Source organism: Arvicola amphibius, chromosome 2 (assembly GCF_903992535.2).
Source record: "Arvicola amphibius chromosome 2, mArvAmp1.2, whole genome shotgun sequence".
Lineage (NCBI taxonomy): Eukaryota > Metazoa > Chordata > Mammalia > Rodentia > Cricetidae > Arvicola > Arvicola amphibius.
The window spans coordinates 117,616,760-117,643,779 of record NC_052048.2 but is presented as its reverse complement, the minus strand read 5'-3'; the positions used below and the strand labels follow the sequence as shown (position 1 = coordinate 117,643,779).

General features: G+C 40.8%; 1 protein-coding gene across 7 annotated transcripts in view; it reads right to left on the bottom strand.

Annotated features, from left to right (window-relative positions):
* The window catches only part of Thada (THADA armadillo repeat containing), a 301,348-nt gene that overhangs the window by 190,487 nt on the left and 83,841 nt on the right, over nt 1-27,020 (bottom strand). For 5 of the 7 annotated variants that reach the window (XM_038318638.1, XM_038318640.1, XM_038318644.1 and 2 more), the window contains one exon: nt 12,658-12,699. The exons of the other annotated variants lie outside the window; for them this stretch is intronic. In XM_038318638.1, the coding sequence (XP_038174566.1) occupies nt 12,658-12,699 (42 nt within the window). The remainder of the gene's footprint in view (nt 1-12,657; nt 12,700-27,020) is intronic. 7 annotated transcript variants of the gene reach the window in all.

The window sequence follows — 27,020 nt, the reverse complement described above, 5'->3', positions numbered from 1 at the left end:
ACAGCTCAGGGGCTATTTACTGCCAAGCCTGGTGACCAATTTCAATCACCTCCCACAAGTCATCTTCTAAATTCCATACATATTCCATGGCATCTTTGTGTGTGTGGGTGTGCACGCGCACATGCACTAAGACACTTAAAACAGAGAGAGGGAGGGAGGGAGGAAGAGAAAGAAATGTTCTGTGCTCACATTCCCCACAATGCAAAGTTCAAACATGCTTCTTTAGGTATTGGTCCAGGACTCTACCCCATGGGATGGTACCACCTATATTCAGGATACATCTTCCCACCTCAATCAAAACTTTCTGGAAATGTCCCACAGCCATGCTCTATAGCATCTGCAGGGGTGGCTACTCCTATGAAGCTGTGGTGTGTACGGAAAGAACATGGCCCCACCGCAGGCATGGCTGACTGTGCTGTTGCAAACATGGTACACTCCACCAGGAACCCCAGAGATGCACACATCTCAGTCATCACCGCCTATAAAAGACTCAAGATTCTGTTTTATATTTTAAGAAAATTTGGGGATGTGGTATGAATCTGAGCAGGGTAGATTTAAAAAAACAACTGTTATATATTTGTAAAGAAAAATCAATGAAATGGTCTCTACCAGGAGTCGGGGTGGGGATACTTTTTAATGCACTCTCCTTTCAGAGGGTAGGGAGAATTTTAGAGACGGACTGCAGCAGTAATGATGTGACAGGGTGAAGGTGCTCACTGTCTCTGAGATGTCTACTTAAACACAGAAGAGATGGCAAAATCTGTTTCGTGTACGTATCACAACAAAATGTACTATTATATTGAAACGACCACAGCAGTTCCACAGTGGAAGAGGGCTAGTGATCTTCAGGTTAGTCTCCTTTTGCAACATCACCATGGACTTCGGGGACAGTCCAGACTTTGCGGTATTTGCAAGATACTGCAAATGAGAGACTAAGAACCACTATCTCTGCTCCCTCCCTCCTTACTTCCCACTATGCCCAGATTTCCAGCCTCTCTGGCCTAAGCAGAACACACCATCTACCAATTCCCACAGTTCCTTCCCTCACAAGCTTTAGCTTCTGTATGATGCAAACAGTTAATGCTCTTTTATTGAAGCATGCTTAAAAATGATCTCCTCACTAGAATGTCGGCTCCGTGAGACCTGAAACTTTCTTGTTTCCTCTCTAATCCCAGGATCCAGAACAAGATATAAAATGTCACAGGCACTTGGCAAATACTGTCCTCCTTACCGTTACCTTGGCAAACCACTCTACAAACCCTGCCTCAACTAACTGATCTGTCCTATCAATCAAAGGACCCTAGTCCCGTCACCCTAACTCTGGATACACAGATCAACCCATGCACAGGCACTGAACATGAACTTCTGATGCACGGGCCCTGAACATGAACTTCTGATGCACGGGCACTGAACATGAACTTCTGATGCACGGGCACTGAACATGAACTTCTGATGCCCAGACACTGAACATGAACTTCTGATGCACAGACACTGAACATGAACTTCTGATGCACAGCACTGAACATGAACTTCTGATGCACAGCACTGAATATGAACTTCTGATGCCCAGACACTGAACATGAACTTCTGATGCCCAGACACTGAACATGAACTTCTGATGCACAGACACTGAACATGAACTTCTGATGCCCAGACACTGAACATGAACTTCTGATGCACAGCACTGAACATGAACTTCTGATGCACGGGCACTGAACATGAACTTCTGATGCACAGACACTGAACATGAACTTCTGATGCACAGCACTGAACATGAACTTCTGATGCACAGACACTGAACATGAACTTCTGATGCCCAGCACTGAACATGAACTTCTGATGCACAGCACTGAACATGAACTTCTGATGCCCAGCACTGAACATGAACTTCTGATGCCCAGACACTGAACATGAACTTCTGATGCACAGACACTGAACATGAACTTCTGATGCCCAGCACTGAACATGAACTTCTGATGCACAGCACTGAACATGAACTTCTGATGCCCAGCACTGAACATGAACTTCTGATGCACAGACACTGAACATGAACTTCTGATGCCCAGATACTGAACATGAACTTCTGATGCACAGACACTGAACATGAACTTCTGATGCCCAGACACTGAACATGAACTTCTGATGCCCAGCACTGAACATGAACTTCTGATGCACAGACACTGAACATGAACTTCTGATGCACAGACACTGAACATGAACTTCTGATGCACAGCACTGAACATGAACTTCTGATGCACAGCACTGAATATGAACTTCTGATGCACAGCACTGAACATGAACTTCTGATGCACAGCACTGAACATGAACTTCTGATGCCCAGACACTGAACATGAACTTCTGGTGCCCAGACACTGAACATGAACTTCTGATGCCCAGACACTGAACATGAACTTCTGATGCCCAGCACTGAACATGAACTTCTGATGCACAACACTGAACATGAACTTCTGATGCCCAGACACTGAACATGGACTTCTGATGCACAGCACTGAACATGAACTTCTGATGCCCAGCACTGAACATGAACTTCTGATGCCCAGACACTGAACATGAACTTCTGATGCACAGCACTGAACATGAACTTCTGATGCACAGACACTGAACATGAACTTCTGATGCACAGACACTGAACATGAACTTCTGATGCACAGACACTGAACATGAACTTCCGTCGCACGCTGTTTCATTTTAGTCATCATCTAGCAATCTCTAGTTCATTCAGTAAGAAATAATAGATTTACATACAACTCAGTATTTTCATCATCTCTAACATTCTGTCTGTTATCTTTTAAGTTTCTAACCTAAATTATACAAATATTTTCATTAAGGTCAATATTAATTTGCTAATTCAAACCATGCAAGGGAAGGGCAGGTACCACCATAATCCCGGAACTCAAGGCCCATACGAGACCTAAGAACTGCCCCTGGCGAATATCTAATTGAATTATTAATCGTTAGGAATTAAGTGAGCCTTCTAAGATGGAGACACAAGTTGGGTGCAAGTACAGGACTAGGTGTCCCAGCTTTCTATTAGGCTGGTGCCTCTACCCCATGGCAGGCAGCTGCTTAGCCAGCCAAGGACAGACTGTGACCCAGACAGGTCAGTTTTCAAAGGGCTTCATGTCCCTGTGGTTTGGTCAGACAACAATCTCTTTACACTGTCAGTCAGCCCAGTATAGTCTGATAAAAGTCCCCACCTGAGCTTCTTCCTTCCACACTCAGCCAGGGCCACCCAGTGAATCTAAACAGGGTACATAAAGCAGGGAAACTAGCAATCAGGATAATCTGTGAAAACCCACTTATCTATTCTTACAAAACATTTCCAGAGATCACTGGCCATTATCACAGATAATTCCATCTGATCCAGTGAATGTCCCATCTCTCCTGTACTTAAATTAAGAAAAACTTACCAAAGCACTAAAATACCACTGATCTCCCTTGTCTCCCCCAAAATGTTCAACTTTCATGCAAATTAAATCAGAAAAGGGGAGGGAGAATGGAGTTGTTCTTAACCAGGCTCTATGCTTCATTTTCCCCAGTAGATTTCAAGCCAAGACTTATTCAAACACACACACACACACACACACACACACACACACACACACGCACACACACACAAACTAGAAACCAATCAGATACCAGGTAAATGCTACTCTACTTCAATGCTGTCCATACCTAGTAGGATGTAATATCCACTGACAGATTTTCCCCACAACTAAGTAAAGGAAGTTTCAGAATACTCATTATATAGTATGCTTTCCTTTGCTTAAGCAGGTCTCTGCTTATAGTACCTACCTTAGATATCTGCTAAGTGTATTCCCAACCAACACCTGCCTGCAAGTACTCAGAAAAAGATAATCTTCCAGAGGTTGGTAGATCTCCTGACAGGGGAAAAGCCATTGCTTGGCAGATTTGGAAAAAAGAACATTTTTGGACATCTTAGCCATTTGTTTGTTGAGCAGCAAGAAAAATAATCTGGGATAAGTATAGCTCATTATTATTATTATTATTATTATTTATTATTATTAAAAATACAAACAACAACAACAACAAAACCTAACCCCTAGTTCCTGGGGCTGGCAGCAGGAACCAGGTTGGTTTCTGTTTAAATGCAAATAAAATGCATTAAATTAGACATTCTGAGATTAGAGGCTTGTATCTGCCTTGCTCTCTGAGTCTTTTAAAAGCTCTAAAGTAAGGCTGCCACCTTTGTTAACCCTAAAATCATCCACTTGGTCCCAAAGCAGCCTGCCCATTGAGATCACACAGAGCCTGGCTTGGAACATTCTTTATCTAATTGGAGTCATTCCACTCCCGTTCCCTTCCATGCCTGATTCACCGAACAACCAGACCCCAAGCCCCTCAAAGGCTGAGGCACTGTTTGCTCTTCAGTCACAGACCACAGCACTCAGGAGAGGAGACAGGCAAACCATGCATTTCCTACAGTTTTTAAATAAGAGAAAGAATAAATGAAGTCTCTTTTCTCTTCCTCTAATTTTTCTCTTAACTACAACTAACATTTGCTCATTTAAAAAAAGGCAAGAAATACACAGTAAAACATACCAAATCCTGCCCATTATAGAGCTCTTATACACACATAAACCATGCCAAGCTGTACATATGCTATGTTCTGCTGTTCTGAAGTAATGACAAACACAGGCCAGTTGAACAATACTGTTTGCTAAATTATTTTAATTGATGTTTAGATGCTATCCGTGCTTTTGTACACTGGCTTTTATACACTCAGTGGCAGAATAAAGAAGGTATTATTTTCCTGTCTTTAATTCAAATACAGTTTTATTTTCAAATTTGGTTAGTAATTATAGCCAAATATAGAAAAAACAGGAATGAAATTATATAGTTTCAGAATTTTAAAGGCATTGTTCCAAAACATTTTTTCATGTGTTCTGTCTGTCGGTATGTCTGTTCACCATGTGCATGCCTGATGCCCACATTGGCCAGAAGAAAGCATGGATCCAGATCCTATAGAACCAGAGTTATGATTGGTTATGATCTACCATGTAGGTGCTGGGAGCCAAACTCGGGCCCTCTGCATAAACAAGTGCTCTTAACTGCTAAGCCATCACCTCTCTAGCCCCACTCCATTAATTTCTGTGGTTATTGTTTGTTGTGCAATGCTTCATTAGCAGTTTCTCTGCTTATCAACTCTAAGCCTCAGGACCCTGGTGTGCACTCTTTCATTCACTGTGTTGGGACTCATGCTTCTCAGTCTTAAGAAATTTCCTTGTGCTGTCTGTCTCAATATTCTGTCCTTACTTTATTCTCCTTTCTGAACTCTTAAACTGAATGTTGAGTCAACTGAAGTAATTATCTGATTTTCATCTCTCCCACGTCCCACCCCCTCAACCTCCTTTCTAGTTCAACTGGCCTTCTGTCAGCATACTAAAATGTCACATGGACGATCCTATTTTTTAATTTCCTACAACACTTTCTTATGTGCACAGCGATGCTTTAAAACTCTCATTCTGGGCAGGGCATGGTGGCAGACCTGTAATCCCAGCATTCAGAAGGCCAAGGCAAAAGAAACATGAGCTCAGGCCATTCTGGCTCAAAAAAAGGAGGGAAGACGCAAAGAAAAATTCAGCTTGTTCTGCTCTCTTCCGGGCTCTGATCTCTATATCTGCTCCCAATAAATTCCACTTTTAATTTCAACTTTTCTTTCACTAATGATTATAAATGTTAAGTGTATTTCTTGGTACGGTTATAGTACATTTTTCTCCTCCTAACATATCTAACATGGTCTTTCCCCTCCCTCTCACCTCTACTCCTCCCTCTCCACATCTCAAAGCAAACAATAATTCTGTCAGAAACAGAAACACTAAGTGCTATAATGTATCAAACACAAGCCAAAAAGCAGGCCACCTAGAGAATGACCCAACTGAAGACCACTTAAATAAGCAGTATGATGTAAGGGCATTTATTAAAAGTTAAGTTCTATTCTAGTTTAGACTTGTCAACACAAATATATACTACATGACTCTAAAAGGACACCTATTCAAAGCACAAAATTAAAAGTTTTCTTTCTTCTTCACTCCGAGCCCAAGTCAGACATGATTCCAAAGCAATGGAGGAGTAGCAGTGGGAGGAGGCAAGGCGTTCTTTCAGAGACCCAGTTTGTACACATTGTACTTTACAGTCGCAACGCTGACCTCACTGTGGTGAGTCTTTCTGACTTCATGACCTTGTTTCTGAGCCCATCACTTGCACTCACTGTAGGCTGGCAGAAGGGCTGCACGTATGTCAAGAGCACTGTGCAGTCTACTTAACCTTTTCAACAGACTCATAGACACCAGTTTAATGAGTCTTTACCTAACCTTGCAAAGACACTGCCCACTAAATAGCCTATGTATAGAAATACTCTAATGATTCTTAAAAACCTATAAAACTCACAAATGTTAGCAAAACATCCATCCTCATTAAATAATTATATTTAAAACAAAATGCTGTGAGTTTAGGCAAATCTAATAGCATGCCGCAAAACTAAGGCATTTCAATTATCATATCTGTCTATATTAAAGCCTATTCTAATGGTAATTTTTATAAGTAATGTGAAAATTTTATTTCAATAAAGGCTGCTACTACACCAGGAAATAAAATCTGAACCCATGTTCCCTAAATTTTTTATTCTCTGTTGAGACAGTAATGAGGAAACATAATGTGGAAAAGGAGCAAAGCCTGAGTCCCAGCCAGCATGGAGGAGTAACTGCTCACTGAAAGCGCAGGCTGGGCTGATCGCCCATCCTTGCTGACTGCCCTCCCATCTCTCTTCTGGAAGATGGGAATAGTCATGCCTGCTTAGTGGAGTTACTGTGAGAACAGAGATAACACATCCACAAATCTAACTTTGTTCCTTCTCCACAGATTACAAACCATTGCTCTTTGGCCTTGAATCCTGCCACCCAGTCCTCTTCCCCTCCCTCCCTACTTTGAAGAGGAGATGAAAGGAAGAAAACAGATATTAGTATAAATTATCAGGAAGGCCAACATACCAGAGTCCAACAGACCAGAGAATACAACGCACTTGTTCTTGCAGTATAGATAGCTTTTCAAAATACATAAAATACAGGCATGGGAAATATGATTAAAATTTAAGTTTATCATAAAAATTTACAAAGAATTCTGTAAAAGTTAACGCCTATAATTTTCAGGGATCAAGCACTAAATTGTTTCATTAACAATTCATTAAACACTGAATGTATTAAGTGCCAAAGACCAAAAAAGGGAAGTTACAAATGAGATAATATATAGTTGGCACGTACAGAAACACACACACACACACACACACACACACACACACACACACACACACAGAGTAGTCTATGCACTTTTCTGTCCATGTATTACCAGAAAACAATGTTTCCTTTTGATGGTTCCATTCTAGTAGTACAAACAGACACTCCTATGCCTGAACATACATACAAAAATGTGCAAAGACTACAACGAGTACTTTATCCTTGGAAAAGAAAACTATACTTACATTATTTCATAATTACAATGGACTGACCACTGGCTGAGTTTACATTGAAATAACTTAATGTATCACTCTTAACAGTTTTCCAAAAAAATGTCAAATTTGTCAGAAAATAACAAAGATAGACATAAATAAAAAAATTAAAGAAGTTTTCCCATGGCACCTATTTTATTTTAAATTGTTGCACAGGCCAAAAGAGGACTCTGGGGTGCACCAGCGGTGTTCTTTACAAAGCTGTCACAGGGAAGCGCCCACAGATATTTTCTAACACATTTTTCCCTTTTGTCTAATTCAAATTGCTATTGCTTCACCTTTTCCCTCTGTAGCGATGAGCTGCGGGCAGGCCTGCTTTTCAAACCGCCCAACTCCCGCATAGCTAGCTTAGCCTCGGAAATAACAACACACAAACTGTATTCATTTAAATACTGTCTGGCCCATTAGTTTCAGCCTCTTATTATTTAATTCTCACATCTTGCTTTAACCCATATTTAGTAATGTGTGTAGCACCATGAGGTGGTGTCTTACAGGGAAAGATTCAGCATGTCTGACCTGGTGGCTGGCTCCATAGCGTCTGCCAGAGAGGAGAGGCATGACGCTTTTCTAACTTCCCTTCTTCCCAGAATTCTGTTCTGTCTACTCCACCTATCTAAATCCTGCCCTATCAAAAAGCCAAGGCAGTTTCTTTATTAACCAATGAGAGTCCTCTATCATCCCTCCTTAAGTCTAATTTTGTTCTTTTTAGGTACTTCCTTTCTCTCCTTTTCTACAAAGAAACAAGACTGCTACTAAACCTATCCCATTCTTTCTGGAATTTATATGTACCAAATCTAATCTGCAAGCATAGGTTTTTTTAATTTAAAAATAAGAAAGTGGTGATAGGATGTAAGTAACACACACATATGCACATACCTGCGTGTATACACACACACACACACACACACACACACACACACACACCACTTTGCTGTGCAGGACCATTCTCGTAACAAAAACCCAGAAGGATGGTCAAGCTTATTTATAGAAAAGACAGGGACCTGAGAGGATGAGATGAAAATACAGCTGAAAACGCTACTTAGCATCCTCTGGCCTATTTAATAAGGTTACCCAAGTTCACTGGATTGTTGCAAGATAAAGAGGAATAAAAGACTCATCACTAAAATAATTTTTCAGTCCAAAGACAAGTCATGTATATTTTGACCTAAAAGACATGACTCACAAGAAGGCCAGGGTTCCTTTTCTTTCCATCCCTGAAACTGTGAGTAAAACCAAAACAATGTGAGGGTGCCCATATTTTGAATAGTGGTTTCAGTTCTGCTATCTATTAGATGAATGATGTACGTAAGTCACCCAACTTCTGAATCCAGTTTCCTCATCTATTTCCTCATCTTGTTAACACTGGGATTGAATGGGGTGAGACATCAGAAAGGAGAGAGAGAGACAGAGACAGAGAAAGAGACAGACAGACAGAGAGAGAAATGTTTAAAAATTAAGTAGCATTTTTTAGACTGGGGTTATATATGTATGATGAAATATTTAGCAGAATGAAAGGTTCTGCTGAGAAAAAGAGTTCTATTATGCTGGTTCTCAACTTAAAAAAGCAAATAACTGCTGGTATATGAAATCCTGAAGCCTGAGTTCCAAAAGTCTATAATGTTGTAACAGACAAAACCACTCAAGTAAACATACTGATCTTCCAGCCTTTAGCTTTTAGTTCCAATCCAGTTACAGTGTGTCTCCATTCAGCAGCCAAAATGATCATCTAAAACAAACCTATGCTTCTTAAACCTGCACTTTAAAATTGCTTGCTCCCATGCTCTCAAGCTAGCTGGCAAAGTCCCCCATTCATCCCAAGCTTCCCTCTTCATTTTGCATATTTTTACCCCAAGCTTCATAACTTTCTTTCCCAACCAAATGTGTTTTGCTCTGAGATGCTCTCCTTGACCCCCTCCCATGAACTCGGACAGCAGCCTGTGACCATGAACTCAGACGGCAGCTGTGTCCCATGTGCTTTCACAGCATACTTAGTCTTCACACAGACACAATGAAGGAGACAGTCTCACCCCCAGACGTTGATGGCCCACAAAGAGAAACAAGACCAGACACAACAGTCAAAATAATAAGGCTAGAGTCGTGGTGCACAGAGGCAAGAAGATTGAGGGTTCAAAGCCAGCCTGGTCAACAAAAGACCCTGCCTCAAGAAACCATCAGAGTTAAAATATCTTAGGATTGCTTATCACTATTTCCTATGAGCCTCCCATTAAGTCTAGCTCCTAGAAAAGAACGAACAAACAAAACTAATGAATGAATACACAACAGTGTCAAAAGGTGCTATGTAATGTGAAAGACTGCCCACTGTGTACACAGGCCTACAATGCCTTATTAAAGGCCTCAGTCTGGTATAAATAAGCTTCCAAATGCCTACGGCATGCTGTGTCAGTCATACTAGGCCATTCACTTAGACTTGGTTTTGCATTTGGCACTAGCCGTCATTTTACCAGTAATTTTCAGATCAGATGAGTTAAGCACTACAGCCTTCAAAGTCCCAACTTGGCAAAATATGCATCTTCCTCAAACTCAAAACACAAAATTAAAAGAAAGCCAGTTCCTTATATGGTATGAATTCTAGGATGCTGGCTCTGTGCTATCTATAAAAGGTTATACTGGAAAAGTCAATAACTAGCATGAACAGGAACCTTGTCAGATCACTGTCAGGACATAATCCCACCTAAGTTATCACTTGCTGAAGTCAATTCAAGTCAAGAAAGTAAACATTTAATGAATATTCACTTGCCTTTGGTCCAAGAAAAGTCTTAGAAATAATCTTTCCCTTAATTAAAAATAAAAATAACCCAGAACGCTGAAATAAGATCTGAGGAACACTGGTCAGCCAGTCAGCATAAGAAAGAATTGGCAGTGCCCGGGGAAAAGTGCTCCAGTGTGTGACTGTAACACCATTCTGCTCATGTAAAGATTTGGAAACTAGATGTTCTGGGTAGAGTTAGGTCTAGCTTTTCCACTACTGTGCTGACAAGCAAAGAAATAAACCTGGTACAAAGGTACTCAGTGATTTTGAAAATAGTTCACTCTTACAGACTACAAATACATCAAGCCATGGCCCTGAGACACAAAACCCATCAATCAACCACGGACAAGCATTAACTATTATGCTAAATGCTCCAGAGGACATTCTCACATAGAAGAGAACTCTAGGCCTCAAGGAATTTTAAATCAGGTTTACAAAACAAGACAAAAAGGAATAGAAAAAAAAAAAAAAAACAAAAGAAAAGAAAAGGGGGGGGGGTACATTACTGCTCTGGAGGCCTGAACAGTAGGCAGGAGGCCAAAGAGAAGCTTTCCAGGATTTCACATGAGTGGGGATACGGGAGGCTGACAGGGCAAAAAAGAGAAGACACTGCTCAGATGCGCTTGTCTTAAGGACAGCTGGGGTTCACCTCTCCTAGCACTGCTGGATGGCAGGGAGACGGCTGAGCAGAGACGCCTCAGGCTTGCCTGGAACAATGGAGAGGGAGGGCGAGCTGGATGTGGGAGGTCTGAGATGCCAAGCTAATGAATCCCAACTCTTATTTCTCAAATTCTGAGAAACTGCCTGAACTTTTGGCCTAGGAATAAACATCATAAACTGTGTTTAGGTCTGTCTGAAAATGTTTCAAGTAAGTATACGGTGCCTACACAAAAGTGGAAAGGAAATTTTTTAAATTACATTTTATTTAAGGCTGGGAAGAAAGATGGCATACACCTTTAATCCCAGCACTTGGGAGGCAGGGCAGCCTGATCTACAGTGAGACTGTCTCAAAAAATAATATTTTGAACTTTTAAAGAAATAAATATTATTTTAGTGTGTGTGTGTGTTGTGTATGCATGTGTGTCTGTGTATGTGCATGCGTATGTCATAGGATGTGTGGGAATCAAGGAAAAACCTATAGAAATTGGCTCTCTTTCTACCATGTAGGTCACAGGGATCAAACGAGGCATCAGACTTGGTGGCAAGTGCCTTTACTCACTGAGCCATCTCAACAAACAAACAAACAAACAAACACCCCACCACACTCTTAGTTAGAAATGCACATATTTTCGGGGGTATTTTAAAAAGGCCTGTAGGGGCTGGAGAGATGGCTCCGCAGTTAAGTGCACTGGTTCAATTCTCTGCACCCACATGGGCAGTTCACAACTGTCTGTAACTCCAGTTTTCTGGGATCTGATGCATTTAAAATAAAAAGTTAAATAAAAAAAATAAGCCTTGTCACTGAGACTGTTTTAGATCACTGGAGTCCATTCTGCTTTGCGCACTACAGATTGCCTTATGTACCTTGAAGGAGGAGCTGTCAGTCATCAATCTGGATGGTAAAGCTCACAGTAATCAAGTCTTTGTTCAGAAATTTAATTACAGGCTTGAACCCTGGATGAATGCAAAATACAAACACTGGAGGGGACTCTGCACATCTGTCAACTAAACAGTCTTAAAGGGTCCCTAACCCATCCTCCCTGGGCACATCTGCAACAGCAGTTTCTTCCCTGGTAGCTGCAGCATGGCGATCTTCTGTAACTGCTGCTCGCTCCTCTGGCAGCCCTGTAGCCCCAACTAAGGCTTAAGAATGCTTCAAGGTGATTATAGCCCTTTGCTACCTCTTACAGGCTTCTGCCTCAACACAGGCCACACAGCCCTACAAGTGAGCTAGTTTGTACTGGTTCAGGTAACCTCAGAGCCTTCCTATCTTTGCTCCCCACAAGGTTCTGCAGGAGAACAGAGCTCAAAATCAAGCTTTAGTCTACCTTACCATTTACCAAACCATTTTATCTGACAAGTACCCAAAGAAGGATGCTCAAACAGGGTTATCCTGATATTACTTACAGTCTGCTGACTATCAGAGACAGCAATGCTTAAAAGCTATAAACTAGAATCCAACAAACTGCAAAACAACAGCTAAAGATACTGATTTAGAAAATGCTCTGGGTAAAAAGCAAGAGAAAACTGATTTGGTAAAGGCCTGCTTTCTGAACCTGGAGCTAAACTCAGGCGCCCTTCCACAGGAGGCAAAGGTACTAACCCAGGTGGCCAGAGATCAGCAGGGAGCATGAAGAGAACTTGCCCAAGCACAGTGACCTCTGAGGGCCTGAAAACTCACCTTCCCTCCCAAGGCAGTGCTAAGTGGTGATGGGATCTCCAGCTAAAAACACAGACAGAAAACCATTTCAGTTTCAAAAGAAACAGAAGCTAAAAACTTCAGACACTCAGGTTCCTGGAGGAGAGTAATATGTAAATGTAATTCATAGGACTTGCTAAGACAGAACTTAATTAAAAGGAGAAAAGAAAGTGCTCAGGTCATTCTGGATGCAAGCCTGTAGTTTCTCTTCCTTTCTGCCCTTTTTTCATTCACTAAACACTGTGCCTGCACACAGGGGCTGCAAAGAGGCTTTCAGTACTCATTCCTCTCAGTCCTGGGAAGACTCCAGATCAATCCACAAGGCAGCCCACCAGAAGCTGAAGCCACAAGGCAGCCCGCCAGAAGTTGCTCCGGTTGGAACCCGGCCTTACACATAAAAATGCTCTTCCAGTTCCAAATGCAAAGGTGACTCTCCCACAGAGAACTGACTATTTGGATAGAGACATGTGGCAAATACTCCCTAAGGAAGGAGCAAATGAAAAAGGTCAAAGGCAAAAAGCCTGGGAAGGAGCTGCAGTTTCAGAGCAGCAGGGTGGGACACACACCACTCCATTAAAGAAAAGCTCCAACTTCTCTGCGGTGAATACCATGACATCTGTTCTCTTGTCATAACAGCAACTAAGTTGATCTAGGAAAATATTCTCTGTTCTAGAGCTGTTGGTGCATAATTACACAATTCCCCTTGAGCCCTGGTTTCCTTCTTATGCACATCTGCTCTCCCATACCTGATCACACAGAGGTATCATAAAAAGCAAAGCAACAGGTATAAAGGGACCAGCCCTCAAAACAGATCAAAGCAAACAGCCCGTGGAGTGCTTTGGAAATCTTGGCTGGCAGCTCTTGTAAATAAAAGTGCTTCTAAAGCAGAAAGCATTCAACTACCGTATTTATATAGGGCGTGATTGACAGGTCAGTTATTAACTTCATAAAAACACAGGCAATGTTAACTAGCAAGAATGTTTGTTCTAGCTGTTCTATCTGAAGGAAAATGAAATCCAAGATAGAATGGCTTGCTCTCTGTTTCTTTTAAGTATTTATTTTAGAACCGTGCAGTATAAAAGAATGTTTTTTCAAGTCAGTGAACTTAAGCTATTTTGCTTACTGTTCTGGAATTTAAGTATGTTGTTATAATTCTTTAGAAAACAAATGTTACATTTACTAAAGGCAAATTCCAATGGTGCACTATGATCTTTTGAAGCCCTCAAAAGATTTTTATTCTTTTGAATTACTAAAACTAAAGAGATTTTACATTAATTAACCTCTCTTATAGTAACTAAAGTAGACCAAGTCAGAGAATCAAGAGGCAAAAAGTCTTTCTCTTGTGCTCGGGACACAGGCATGTGCTCCTTGAATTACTTAGGAAGCAGGTCTACAGAAGATCTGTAGGGGGAAGTCAGAATAAATACATATGTACTTTATTAATATTATATTAAGGTTTTAAACTTTATTCTTAAAATACTTTATCACATGTTATCATTTACTGAAATATTACATGGTAACATGTTTTATTTTTTTAATTCTTAGAAAATATCAGCAGCAGTATATAGATGTTCAGTCAGGAAATTCTCAAAAACTAAAATCCAATTTCACATGCAATCTTTTTTCTTCTCTTGAAGCTTAATACAGTTAACACCCATACCCACTCCAGCAGGCCCAACCAAAATGTCAGCTAACAAACAAACACGTTTCTCCAACTTAAAGTGTAACTTTTTGATAGTAGCCCTGAATATCTAGATAGTGAGGGAATCTAAACACACTTGCATTTGTCCAATTTATTCCACGTTAACTTATAAAATATTTTTACATAACAAAGAAATAAACAGAAGAAAAAGTTAGAGGGGAAGAAAAACAAGTTTTGCTTTTTAGAATCAATAATGACTACTTTTAAGGCTGGAGTCATATAAAGTTGGCATTTCCTAGTCAAATAACTGCTTATGAAACAGTCTGTGTTTCTGGGAGGATTTGTTTATGTGTACTTAATATCCTCAGGCCTCGAAGTTTTTTTCCATGTAAACATAAGTTTTGTTAAATACCTCCTAAATTTAATTTAAAAGGCTATTTGTTATCAAATGTTTCACTCTTAGAAAAGGCTGTCATCATAAGAGCAGCATACTCAACCCCAAAACAAACCCCAAATCCCTGGGAAACCCATCCTTGCTCATCAGTTCACTTCATGTACCACAGCCCTGCGTCCCCAGCATCCATCAGTACACTTCATGTACCACAGTCCTGCGTCCCCAGCATCCATCAGTACACTTCATGTACCACAGCCCTGCCTCCCCAGCATCCATCAGTACACTTCATGTACCACAGCCCTGCGTCCCCAGCATCCATCAGTACACTTCATGTACCACAGCTCTGCTTCCCCAGCACTGACAAACAGCAGCCTTTCAGAACACAGAATTCTTATGAAATAAATACTCAGCCTCAGAGCATGCCCTGGCTCCTCTACTACCGCCCCTCCTCCCTCCCCTGCAGGACTATATTTTCAAACTAGAATATTTGTTTTGACAGACTTTTGCTTGCTTAATTCTCTGGCAAAGGCTTTCTTGTGCACTCCTAGCCAGTAATGAACATTTTGCCAAAAATATGCAACTCTTGGCAGGACAAGAATAGGGGTGTAAAAAACGCAGCTGGCAGAGCCTTCCAGAATTGAAGATAAAAGCAGGTACAGTGGATAGAGAGAATCCTTTCCCTAACATATTATAATTTTCTCTGTTTCTGTGCTTCTCCTACCATGAGGGGAATTTTCATCTGCCAGTTTTACATACTTTCTCTGCACTATATAAAGCAATGGAAATGATTCCTCCAATCTTGCTTTCTGATTCAAGAACTACTTTTCCAAATGAAAAACTTAAGTGAGCTAATCCTTCTCTGAGAGCAAATCTCCCAAACAATTTCTTAATAACAGTTTGTCAGGAAAATTAAAATCCACTGAACTTGTTTAATCCAGAGGATACTTTCATTATTTCTCCAACTACATTTAAGGATTTAACACTCAAAACTTAACAAAGCAAAGAGTTCCACCTTCCCACACTATGTCCCAAGGGTTGGGCAGTCAGCCGACTTCTCAAATAGAGCGGAGGGGTGGGTGGGGAGGTTAAACAGCTCCTCACAAGCACCCAGAGTCCTGGGACGAGCAGCCCAGGAACACATGTTCTCCATGGGAAGACTCAAGCACTTTCAGAAAAACAAAATAGTCACTGATTTTGAAACACACAAACACATATGCCTCATCTCTAAATCTGAGTACTGAAACAGTCTATCTCTGTTGGAAGATTTTACTGTACACATCATTTAACCTCTGACGCCTCTGGACGCTATTCTCAGTCCTTTGGTGATCCCATTGAAATGCCATCTACACAATGGAACACTCCTTTGTCTAGACCTCACTCCTATGCTCCAGACCCTGTGTTTATGACTGCAGAGTGGATATGCTCCAGCAGATCTTGCTCTTGCTTCTCAAGACTTAGGTCAAAAGTGAACTTTGAGGTCTAGGGATGTAGTTCAGTTGGTACACTGCCTGCCTAGCGTGCATAAAGTCCTGAATTCAATTCTCAGTTCTAAACAAACAGGGTGTGGTAGCTCACACCTATAATCCCAGCACTTCAGTGGTGAGAAGGGAAGACTGGAAGCCTGAGACACAGAAAGCCATGGCGGGAGGGGCAGGAGGGCAGGCAAAGGAGGAGAGGAAGAGGAAAGGAGGGAGGGAGGGAAAGAATGAAAGAAACAGGAAGAAGAAAGCAGGCAGGAAGGCTAATCTGCTTCGTCTCCTCAGTGCTCACCTCTAAAAATGACACCATTAGACTCAGACTTTCCGTGATTAGAAGCCTGCTTGCCCCACAACTTGGCTTCACTTGCCTTAACTTCTACTCCTTTCCCAAGCTCAGACTCTAACTTTTGCAGATCATCTCCATCACAGCCTGCTTCCAGAGCCCTCCGACCATGGCCCTAGAGCAGAGTGCTCCGGCTGCGGCATGCAGTTTGGAGTACACCTACTCTATTTGACTCTGAGAGTCTGGTTTTTTTTTTTAAAGATTTTTTTTTTTTATTTTCAATTTTTGTATATGAGAGTGCTGAATGTATGTGTGTGTGCTAAATCTGTGCCTATTACCTGCAGAAGCCTGAACAGGAGCTTGGATTGCCTGGAACTGGAGGAAGCCATCAAGGTGTTTATGGAGCCAAACATGCTGTCTGCAAGAAGAGCAAATGCTCTTCCCCAGTCACTGCTCCAGCCCAACACTAAGATTCTTGAAGCTAAAAACTTAAACTTATTTTTCTTCCAGCACTCAGCACATGGCCAACAAAGTCCACTGAATAAATGAACCTAACACAAGTTAAATGTTCTCCACCAGGCACTCTTTCAGTGTTGGGCAGACAGTTTTAATGCAAACATACAAAACCCCTAGGAGTTATTTCCCCGTTTGATATATGAAGCCCCTGAAGCAGGAGGAATGGAAACGCTTCATTATTCCTCTAGTATGACCTGATGCTCTTATCTCCAGCAGAGCAAACATGAATGATTTTACTTTACCTCTCAGGAAAGAGGACATGATTAAACCACTGGCCAAACTCGGCTGCTTTTAGAAATAGTGTATATTAGTCAACAAAAAAGCTTTGCTATAATGGAAAAATAACTAGGTTAGGGCTCACTGCTGAGTCTGCACAGGAGCTCTGCTTCACACCAGATATGAAACATGTAGCAAATTAATCATGGAAACTCCCAAGTATGTCATCTAGAACTGGGCGATACGTATCCTATTGGGAATGCCTGGGAACACATGAGATAAGGTAAAGAAACTCTCCAGGCTTTTTGTAAAGCTGGGTATACTAATGTTATTTCAACCAGGAACAATACAATGAGATGATACTTACCTCTGCATATAGGAAGTACCGTGATTGGTCACTGTATACTTTTATTTTGATTTTTCTTTTCAAATAACTGGAAAAGTTTCCACAGTGCATAGCTGTTTCTGCTGAATGCTGGAATTATCTCTAGTAAACTAAACTAATTATATACCACACTGGGTATGGCTTTCAGTATAAAATTAGAAAAATTAAAAATATTGAGTTATTAATAAAAGGTTGAGAATAGTTTGAAACACTTCAAAAACAAAACAATGACCAGCACAAGGAATTAAACTTCCCACCCTGCAGAAACTATTCTCATCTGCCACCAGCAGAATCTTCTATGATGCAGCCAGTGCTCCTAGCCCTACAGACTAAGAGCAGCTCAGCAGATAACCCAGTGAACCTCCACAGCAAACAGACTGGAAGAAATCAGAAGACTGCTGAGCTAAGGCAGACAAGGCTGCTGTTTTGGTTTACTGGTTAACTGTTATGCTTGGAAGGAAAGAGAGCTGCAATGTGAGGCTTGAAGTACATGGAAAAGGCGCCCAAGTCTTTAGTAGAAATACTGAGCACAGCATCTGTCACTAGTTAAAATAAGTGCAGATCTTTATCCGGGATATTTTTTGTTGTTTACATTTTAAATAAATGAAAATAGACTGTCACATGGTGACTAATCATGAGTCACCAATTCAGCTTTTTGAGAATGCTTGGAAATCCCAGGTGTGAAGAAGGGAGTAACAGTGATGTTAATCCAAACCACATGGCAGTTAAAGGAGCAAGGATCTGGCTTGTTTACAGCTTCTTATGGTAATATTAAGCATAGGTTTTTAACAAATATTAATGAATACAACCCTGTATGGAAAAGTGAAATCCAGGGATGTAATTTGGATCTTTTAAGGACTTTCTACTGAATAACTTAGTCCACTTGACTGAACAAGCAACAAAACTCACCATTTTTAAAAGGCCCTGGCAGAAAGTCTTCCTGGTAAACTATGGTACAGGCTTTCTCAGAGACTGAAAATGAGACGCTCAGCCCTGAGGCGGTTGCTTTCCTCCCACTACTCAAGCAGTGTCTACATAGTGCACCGGACATGGAGACCCACAGTGGCTTCCTGTCCTCGGCATTTCTTTCAGGACACAGGGACAATATGCCATGTCCAAGGCATAAAGTGGGGAGTACTACTGTGGATGTGGCTCAGGTGGCAGAACACCTGGCAAGCATTCTGGAGGCTCGAGGTTTGATCCTGAGTATTGCATAAACCAGAGCTTTGGCACACATGTCTGTAATGGATGCACTCCAGAGGAGGAAGCAGGGAGATCAGGAGCTAAGGTCCTTGGCCTCAGCCAGGTCCTGGCCAACCCCAGCTGTACAATATCCTATCTTAATTTGTCAACAACAGAAAAAGAAAAGAATTGAAGCAAAGACAAGAACTACTCAGTGTGTTATTTGTTCGACAGTTTAAAATGTAAGTACTATCTCTCTCTTTTTACCCCACCACAAAAACAAATAATGCCAAAACAAAACAAAAAGCCTCCCCACTGAGTAAATAAAACAATAAACAAGCAAACAACAACGTGGAATTCATTTCACACTGGCCCACTGGCACTCCATTGGAGAAAATTGGTTTAGGTATGACATGCAAAATAGCTTCTTTGTTAAGGGTGGGACCCCATGTCTACTTCCAAGCTCTCAGTGCTGGACCTCAACTGGCTTGAACCACAGCAGGTCTTAAAGAGAAAGCATCAACAAAAGCCATACATAAGCACTAAAATGAGTTTCTGAACACCAAGCACCAGCCCTTCACTCCTCACAAACACTATAGAGCAGGACATCATTATCCCATTTTCAGAGAATGCTAGGCTGCAAAAAACCAGCTCAGTGTACCCAAAACATGCAAGGTAAATCTAGTCCTGCCTATCTTGACATGTTTCTCTTCTACCTGTGACAAGAGGCAGATTCTGACCAAGTTATGGGGTACAAGGATTGTGGAACCTGAGGCTGGTATGCCACTGTCATGTCAGGGGAGATTTCCCAGAGACGAAAAAGATTGGAGTTGAATCTGTAGATGGAAAGCTTTGCTTAAGAAAAGAAGGAGCTAAGAGATGGTGGTATATGCCTTTAATCCCAGCACTTGGGAGGCAGAGGCAGGAGAATTTCTGTGAGTTTGAAGTCAGCCTGATCTATAAAAGCTAATTCCAGGACCAGGACCAAAGCTACAGAGAAACTCTATCTCGGGGGGGGGGGGGGGGGGGAGGCAGAAAAAAAGAACAAAACAAAACACCAAAGCTGGGGAGTGGACCCTCAAAGGAAATGCAACATATTTAAAGGAACAACGAGAGGTCAGCTTGATTAGAGTCTATGCAATTGTTGGGTGGAAGACGGCAGCCTGGGAGTTTAATAAATATTTGTGGGTTTGAATAATAGGAGATAAGGTAAAAAGGTCAGGTGCAAATTAATAGAGGGTCCTGAAAGCAAAGCTGAAGAAAATACAATTAAAAATACAACTAACCAACAAATAATGTGGGCAAGCATTCAGCCTCCCTGCTAATAAAAGCAATGAAAATTGAAACAACACGGTCATCCCCCACATTCCCTTCCACATGCATTACAAAAAAACAACAGCCGCTATCGGAAAGATCATACATGCCGGTAAATGTGTAAATTGGTACGATCTTATTTAAAGGAGGCTTGCCTATCAGTTTCATGAGATGTTTGTATTCCTTAACCCAGTATTTGCTCTTCAGATCATTTATTCCAAAGAAATAATCCCAGAAAACATGGGCAAAGTTAAAAAACTTGCACAAGAATATTCCTCATACCATTTTTCATAATGTGAAAAAATTAGATGGTTTGTAAATGCTCAGTGAATGATAGGCAGCTGGTTTAAACAAAATGAAAACAGCTTTTTAAAAAAGGCAGAGTGGGGAGCAATTTGAGAAACATAAACCTTAGAGGATCAGCAAAGGAGAACTAAAAGATGACAATTCCTGTAGGAAGAACACATGGAAAACGACTTTTCAAGATCAGGTTCTTTAAACAGCCAACAACTACAAACAACCCAAAGACAAGTAGTATGCAGAGTCCGAGGGATTGCACGCAGGTGATGTGAGCGAAAGAAAGGCGTGGTGCAGATTCAAACACTTCACATATATGTGCTATAAAAATGGGAAGGAAGAAATATTTTATAGTAATAGAATTATTTGTAATGTATGGTTGTGCAAGCCTTAATCCCTGTACTCAGGAGGGGAAATCAAGAGCATCAAGAGTTCAGGTATTTCTTGGCTACACAGGAATTTTAAAGCCAGACTAGGCTAAAGGAGACCATTTCTCAAAAAATAAAATAAAATCACATCAGGAATTTCCTTCAGCACTGATGAAAAGGTAAAGTATATGATGCTGGTTAAAAAAAAATGCTTTAAAGCTGGCAAGATGGCTCAGCTTAAAGGCTCTTTGTCATGTATGCCTGACATTCTGAGTTCCATCCTCAGAATTCACAATGTTAAGTGAGAAACCAACTCCTCTATATGTGCAGGGAACAAAAAATATTGTTAACATCATTTATTTTTCCCCAAGAAAGAATACAGACACTGACAATCACACACTGCCTCTGATTATAAAGAGCACATCCAAAGGCCTGGGAATGCACTTCAGATGTAGCGTACTGGCCTTGCATGCACCATGCCCCAGATTGGATCCATAACCACCGCACTCCTCACATCTCCCCTTAAAAAGGAATACATATCAGAGCGCACGTTGTCCCTCTAAAAAGTAGCAAAACCTCTTAGGATTTGGTTGAGCACTAAGTACTTCTTGCACACAGAGATTCCAGCATGTACATCATAGAAAGAATACTTAAGAATCATTAGATGCTTGCCTCTTGGGTTATCCTAAAACAAGATTATAACTTGATTCCTAATTAGCAACCATCTTCTCTCTCTTAAAACTATCTTCATTTCATATGAACACTTACCTCTTCCTAACCACTGTGCCTGGGGTTTTATCTGGGTCTGTCTCACTGCACGCACATCTTATGTTGCCCAGGAACAGGCTGTTCTGGTATTCTTAGGTCCAGCACTAAGTTCACCACACAGTTAATTCATGGATGGTATTGATGGTATCAGATCATGTATACAAAGTTACTCCAGATTAAGACAAACAGCTACAGTGACTTTTAAACATTTATAATGAACAATATTACACACACACACACACACACACACACACACACACACACACGCGCGCGCGCGCGCGCGCGCGCACACACCTCTGAAAATCATCAAACTTCAATGGGAATAGAGGCAAAAAGGAGTTTTCAGAGAAAGGAACACCATAGAAAAGGCAACAGGTTCCAAAGAATTTAATTTTCTTGAGCATGCCAACCAGCTTGGCAGTATGTAAGGGCAGTTTTGAAGGCAGCCAGGGAGGAAAACAGGAAATAAAAAATATTTAAAAATGATCAGTTCATCTTTGGAGAGGTGGTGGTTTTCTCACATAACAAGTAGAAACGCCTCTCAAGGATGTTATAAATGGTGGCATTGCAGGCACCCTACAGAAATCAGTTATTTCACTACTGAACCATTATATTTTTATACCGATAAAAAGTAAAACCCAATCGTGATGGTTTATTGTTGGAGGCCGTTTATTTCACTCCCAGCTGTTCAGCCTCAAAATAATCACACAGAAACTGTATTATTTAAATCACTGTTTGGCCCATTAGCTCTAGCCTCCTATCTGCTAACTCTTATATCTTAATTTAACCCATCTCCATTAATCTGTGCATCCCCACAAGGTCATGCCCTACCAGCAAAGTTTCAGCACATCTGTCTCCAGCAGAGGCTCCATGGCTTCTCCTTAACTCTGCCTCCTTTCTCCCAGCACTCAGTTGAGCTTTTCCCACATACCTAAGTTCTGTCCTATCAACAGGCCAAAGTGGTTTATTTATTTATTAACCAATAAAAGCAACACACAGACAGAAGGACCTCCCATACCAATGATTAGTGTTAAATGCCAACTTAACAGGATCTAGAATCACTGAGGATTCAAGCCAAGCCTCAGGGCAGGCCTGTGGGAGATGATCTTAGTTTGGCTTATTGACACGGGAAGACCAACTTAACTGTGGGCGAGGCTTCCCTGGTGGCTTCCTGAACTGTGGAAAGGAAGAAGGAAGACTGAGGAACACCACGGCTTCATCTTCTCTGTTTCCTGATTGGGAATACAATGTGACAGCCACATCAGACTCCTGCTACCCTGACGTTCTTGCCATGATGGACTTGATACCTTGAACTGTGAACTAAAATAAACTTTTTCAGCCTTAAGTTGCTTTGGTCAGATCATTTAATCACAACAACAGGAAAAGACACTAAGACACCAACATGTGGTAAATAAGGAAAATAGGAAAGCACCATTCAAAAATGAATCACTGACACTTAAGAGAAAGCTTAATCAAAACATAAAGGAGATAAAGATGATGGCTTACACTGGATTTTTGTCTTGGTAAAAACAGTGTACTTCCTACCTGTACAGATGGTGATGCTGTATTTCTTTGTGTTATCACTTCACTTCCAAATGTAAGTCTAAGAGATAGTGCCAATGCTGCTCCGTACTCACTCCTTATACTGGAGGATAGGGAAGTAAGTGATAAAGAATAATAGCACTCACATGAGGAAGAGATGGAGAAAGGAAAGGTTTTGAAGGATATAAGCTTAAAGACTGAGTAGTGTTCTGCTAGAGGTGCATTTGTGCAGGGGTTAAAGTGAGGAAACCTGAGGCACAGCATGGAAACTGATCCTAGGAGGGAGAGCAAAGGCCTGAGCACTTATCCCTTCCCACCTGTCCACAGTTAGCATTAAGAATCGGTCCAAGTTGGGTCGCAGTATCCCTTTATTTTTCCTCAGATTCAGGTCATATTTTACAAGTGTCTGAACCCCCTTCCGTCCTCAGACCAAAGAATGAGTGATGAAAGGGAAAATACTGGCTCACTGGGCACCAACTCCACAGAAATGGACCACAGCAGGGGGTCTGACCTATGAAGAGAGCTGGGAAAGGAACTCACTGAATGAAGGGCAGAAGTGACAACTCTGGGTGTCCAAGAAGATGAAGATGTCACAGAACTGGGCCCATAGATTTAGCATCTAGATCAGACCCATCCAATGAAGCAAATCTGATCTTGTCTTCTGTTAAGTCCAGCTGGTTTGCCCTGACAGCTTAATGCCCCATTTCTATAGAAACAGTTTGTACAGAGCAAAACAGTTCCGCATTTAGAGGAAAGAAAAGAAAAACTTAGAGAAAGGGAGATTATTCAGAACAAATGGCCTAATTGGAGCTCAGAGGCCAAAGAAGTCAAATTAAAATACCAAATTCAATTTAAACAAAACAGGGATTTGGGACCCAGGAATAAAAATAAATCAAGTACAAAACAGGGATTTGGGACCCAGGAATAAAAATAAATCAAGTACCAATTCCAATAAACTTATATTTTTTAACTTCACACAGTTTTGCCTTTCAATAAAATAATCAACATTGTAACCAAATTCCAAATTCCAAAGTGAATCAGAGTTTGCAATTAGCTTTAACAGATCAGCTACTATCTTTCTTACTTTTCTATTGTTATGCTAAGATGCCATAATCAAGGGAACTTATCGAAGAAACAGTTTATTGGAGACTTACAGAGGGCAAGATTATGACTGTCACTGCACAGAGCATGGCAGCAGGCAGATACAGCAACGGAACAGTAGCTGAGAGGTTGCATCCTGATCCTCAAGCACGAGGCAGAGACAGAGGGAGCTAACTGAAAGCAATGTGGGACTTTGAAATGTCAAAGCCCATCACCAGTGAAACACCTCCTCCAAAAAGGCCACACCTCCTTATCCTTCCCAAACAGTTGCATCAATTGAGGACCAAGCATTCAAATATATGAGCCTATGGCCTTTCTCATTCAAATCATCACAGCTATGATGTCAGGAGACATCACATTTTGCAGAATAGCATGTTCAGTCTTAGAAAAGTGATTGCATTGTAGTCACAATCTCTCTTTTAATGTTCCCCCAAACACTGTTCATCTGAAAAAATGTACACTTTATTTCTGGAAGTTAAATAAGAGATGTACTTTGTCCCTCAAAGATACATATCCTAGAAGTTTAGCCCTCAACATAACAGTTCGGACATGATAGAACCAGTAAGAAAAGTAATTAGGTTGCAGGCAGATTCCACAATCACGAACAGACTATGCTGTCTTGAAGGTCGGACGCATCTCAACCGAACAGGCTGTCACAGCAAGGCCATCCATTTACTTGGCCCTGCTCTATGAAGTTGCTTTCCTTTCTGTTTCTCTGCCATATTGTAAATACAGCCAGAGGGACATCTCCAGAATGCCAGGACAATATTATTCTGACCACTTCCAGCCACCAGAATCACGAGCTAACTTTATATACTACCTAGCATTAGGGTCGGATATAGCAATACAGAATGGATTAAGGCTAGATAGCAGTGTTTTTTAAATGCAAGCAAGCTGATTATAATAATAATATATATAAAACCATACTAACTATAAGAACAGCAGCACCACTTCATATCTTTTTATAATTATATATGGAAAAAATACAAAGGGAAAATAAATTTTCCTATTAGGCTAAAATGAAATATTGCATATATTATCTTCTAATATTAAAGTCACAATTCTTTATAAAAAACATTTTCAAAGCTTTTGAGATGGCCTACAACAGCAGTTCTCAATCATGGGTCATGACCCCTTTGGGGCTTAATGATCCTTTCACATGGAATGCCTAAGAACAGAGTAAGTATCAGATATTTATATTATGCTTCATAACAGTAGCATGAAGTTATGAAGTTGCAATGGAAATAATGTTGTGGTTGGGGTCACCATAACATAAAGAACTGTTTTAAAGGGTCGCAGCATTAGGAGGGTTGAGGACAATGGCCTAGAAGAATGTAGCATTAGACATTCTTAACTGCTTAATAAACATTCATTCCCCTCCCTCATCTTTCCTATGAATGAAACTTAACTTCGGACAGAAGGTCACCCTTCTCCAAGCAGTTACATGTGTCAAGGAAGGGACCAAATCGTATCTATTTGTTTCACACTGGTCACTGCTCTTCTCTGGCCCTGTCTGCTCCCTCTTCTTCCTTACACCCACACAAACCCCCAGCCTGATGATCCGGCCACAGCTTCCTGATTAGCTCACCAAACATGCTACTCGAACTGTCTTCCCCAGCAACAATCAAGACTGTGGGAAATGCAAAGGATCTTCTGATAAAATGGCTGGAGACCCTAAACAAAATAGAAAGCTCTTTCTTTCAAAGAAGTATTTTAGTTTCTATGGAGGTTTTTAAAGTCTATAACCATGAAATGTTCAGAGAGTCACTGCTGACCACCAACCATACTTAGGAGACCATGTCAAATTTAACCTCACAATTTGAGATAATTTATGGTACATTTAACTACAACTAAAACTAAGTCTTTCTGTGGTTGCCAAGATAATCTGAACTAAGTAGCTTTCTGTTTTATTCCATATTCTACCGCTGTGAAAACATACCATGACCACAGTAACTCAGACTTAAAAAAAAACCAAACAAACATTTATTTGGGGCTAGCTTACAGTTCAGAGGTTTAGTTCATTTTCATCATGGTAGGAAGTATGGCAGCATGTAGGCAGACATGGTGTTAGAGAAGGAGCTAAAAGGTCTAGGTGACAAGAAGAGAATGACACTGGGCCTGCCTTGAGCCTCTGAAACCCCAAAGGCCACTCCCTGGTGGCACACTTCCTCCAAAAAGGCCAAAATGTCAAATAATAGCACTCCCTATGAGCCTATGGAGGCCATTTTTATTCACACAATCATACTTTCATATCTGGTGATGTGCATAGCATCAGAAATATGCCTTTTACTCTCCTTAGTCAGTCTCTTTACAGTGTCACCAAAATCATGGCTGCTGAAACACCGATAGTGGATGTTCCTTGAAACCCTGAAAGAAACTCAAGGTTAAATAAATAATTTAGAGCACTACTACATGCAATATCCCACTCTTGAAGATTCACAAAACAATTACAGCACTTAAATGCCCTAAAATGTCCCATCACAAACTTCTATTTAATGCATCATTTTTATCTAGCAAAAAAGACTGAAAATATAAAAAAGAAAAAAAAAAGAACCAAATATTTTACTATGTACCTTTTAAACTCTTAGAAAAGCTAATCTTTATTAAAATATAATGTATACTCACCACTGGTACGGATACTGATTATTAATTCAGGAGTGGCAAAAAGAAAGAATGCTAAAAGGATCACACTAAGCTGAATGGTCTGCAGCTCATAAGCAAACCATCTAAGGAGCCTTGCACTGTGCTCTCCAGTTCCACCAGCCAGTGACAAGGTATTCATTCATTTCTCAATGATTCAAAAAAAAAAAAAAAGATTTTATGTCATGGAATCCTCAGATACAGGAACTTCTGAACAAT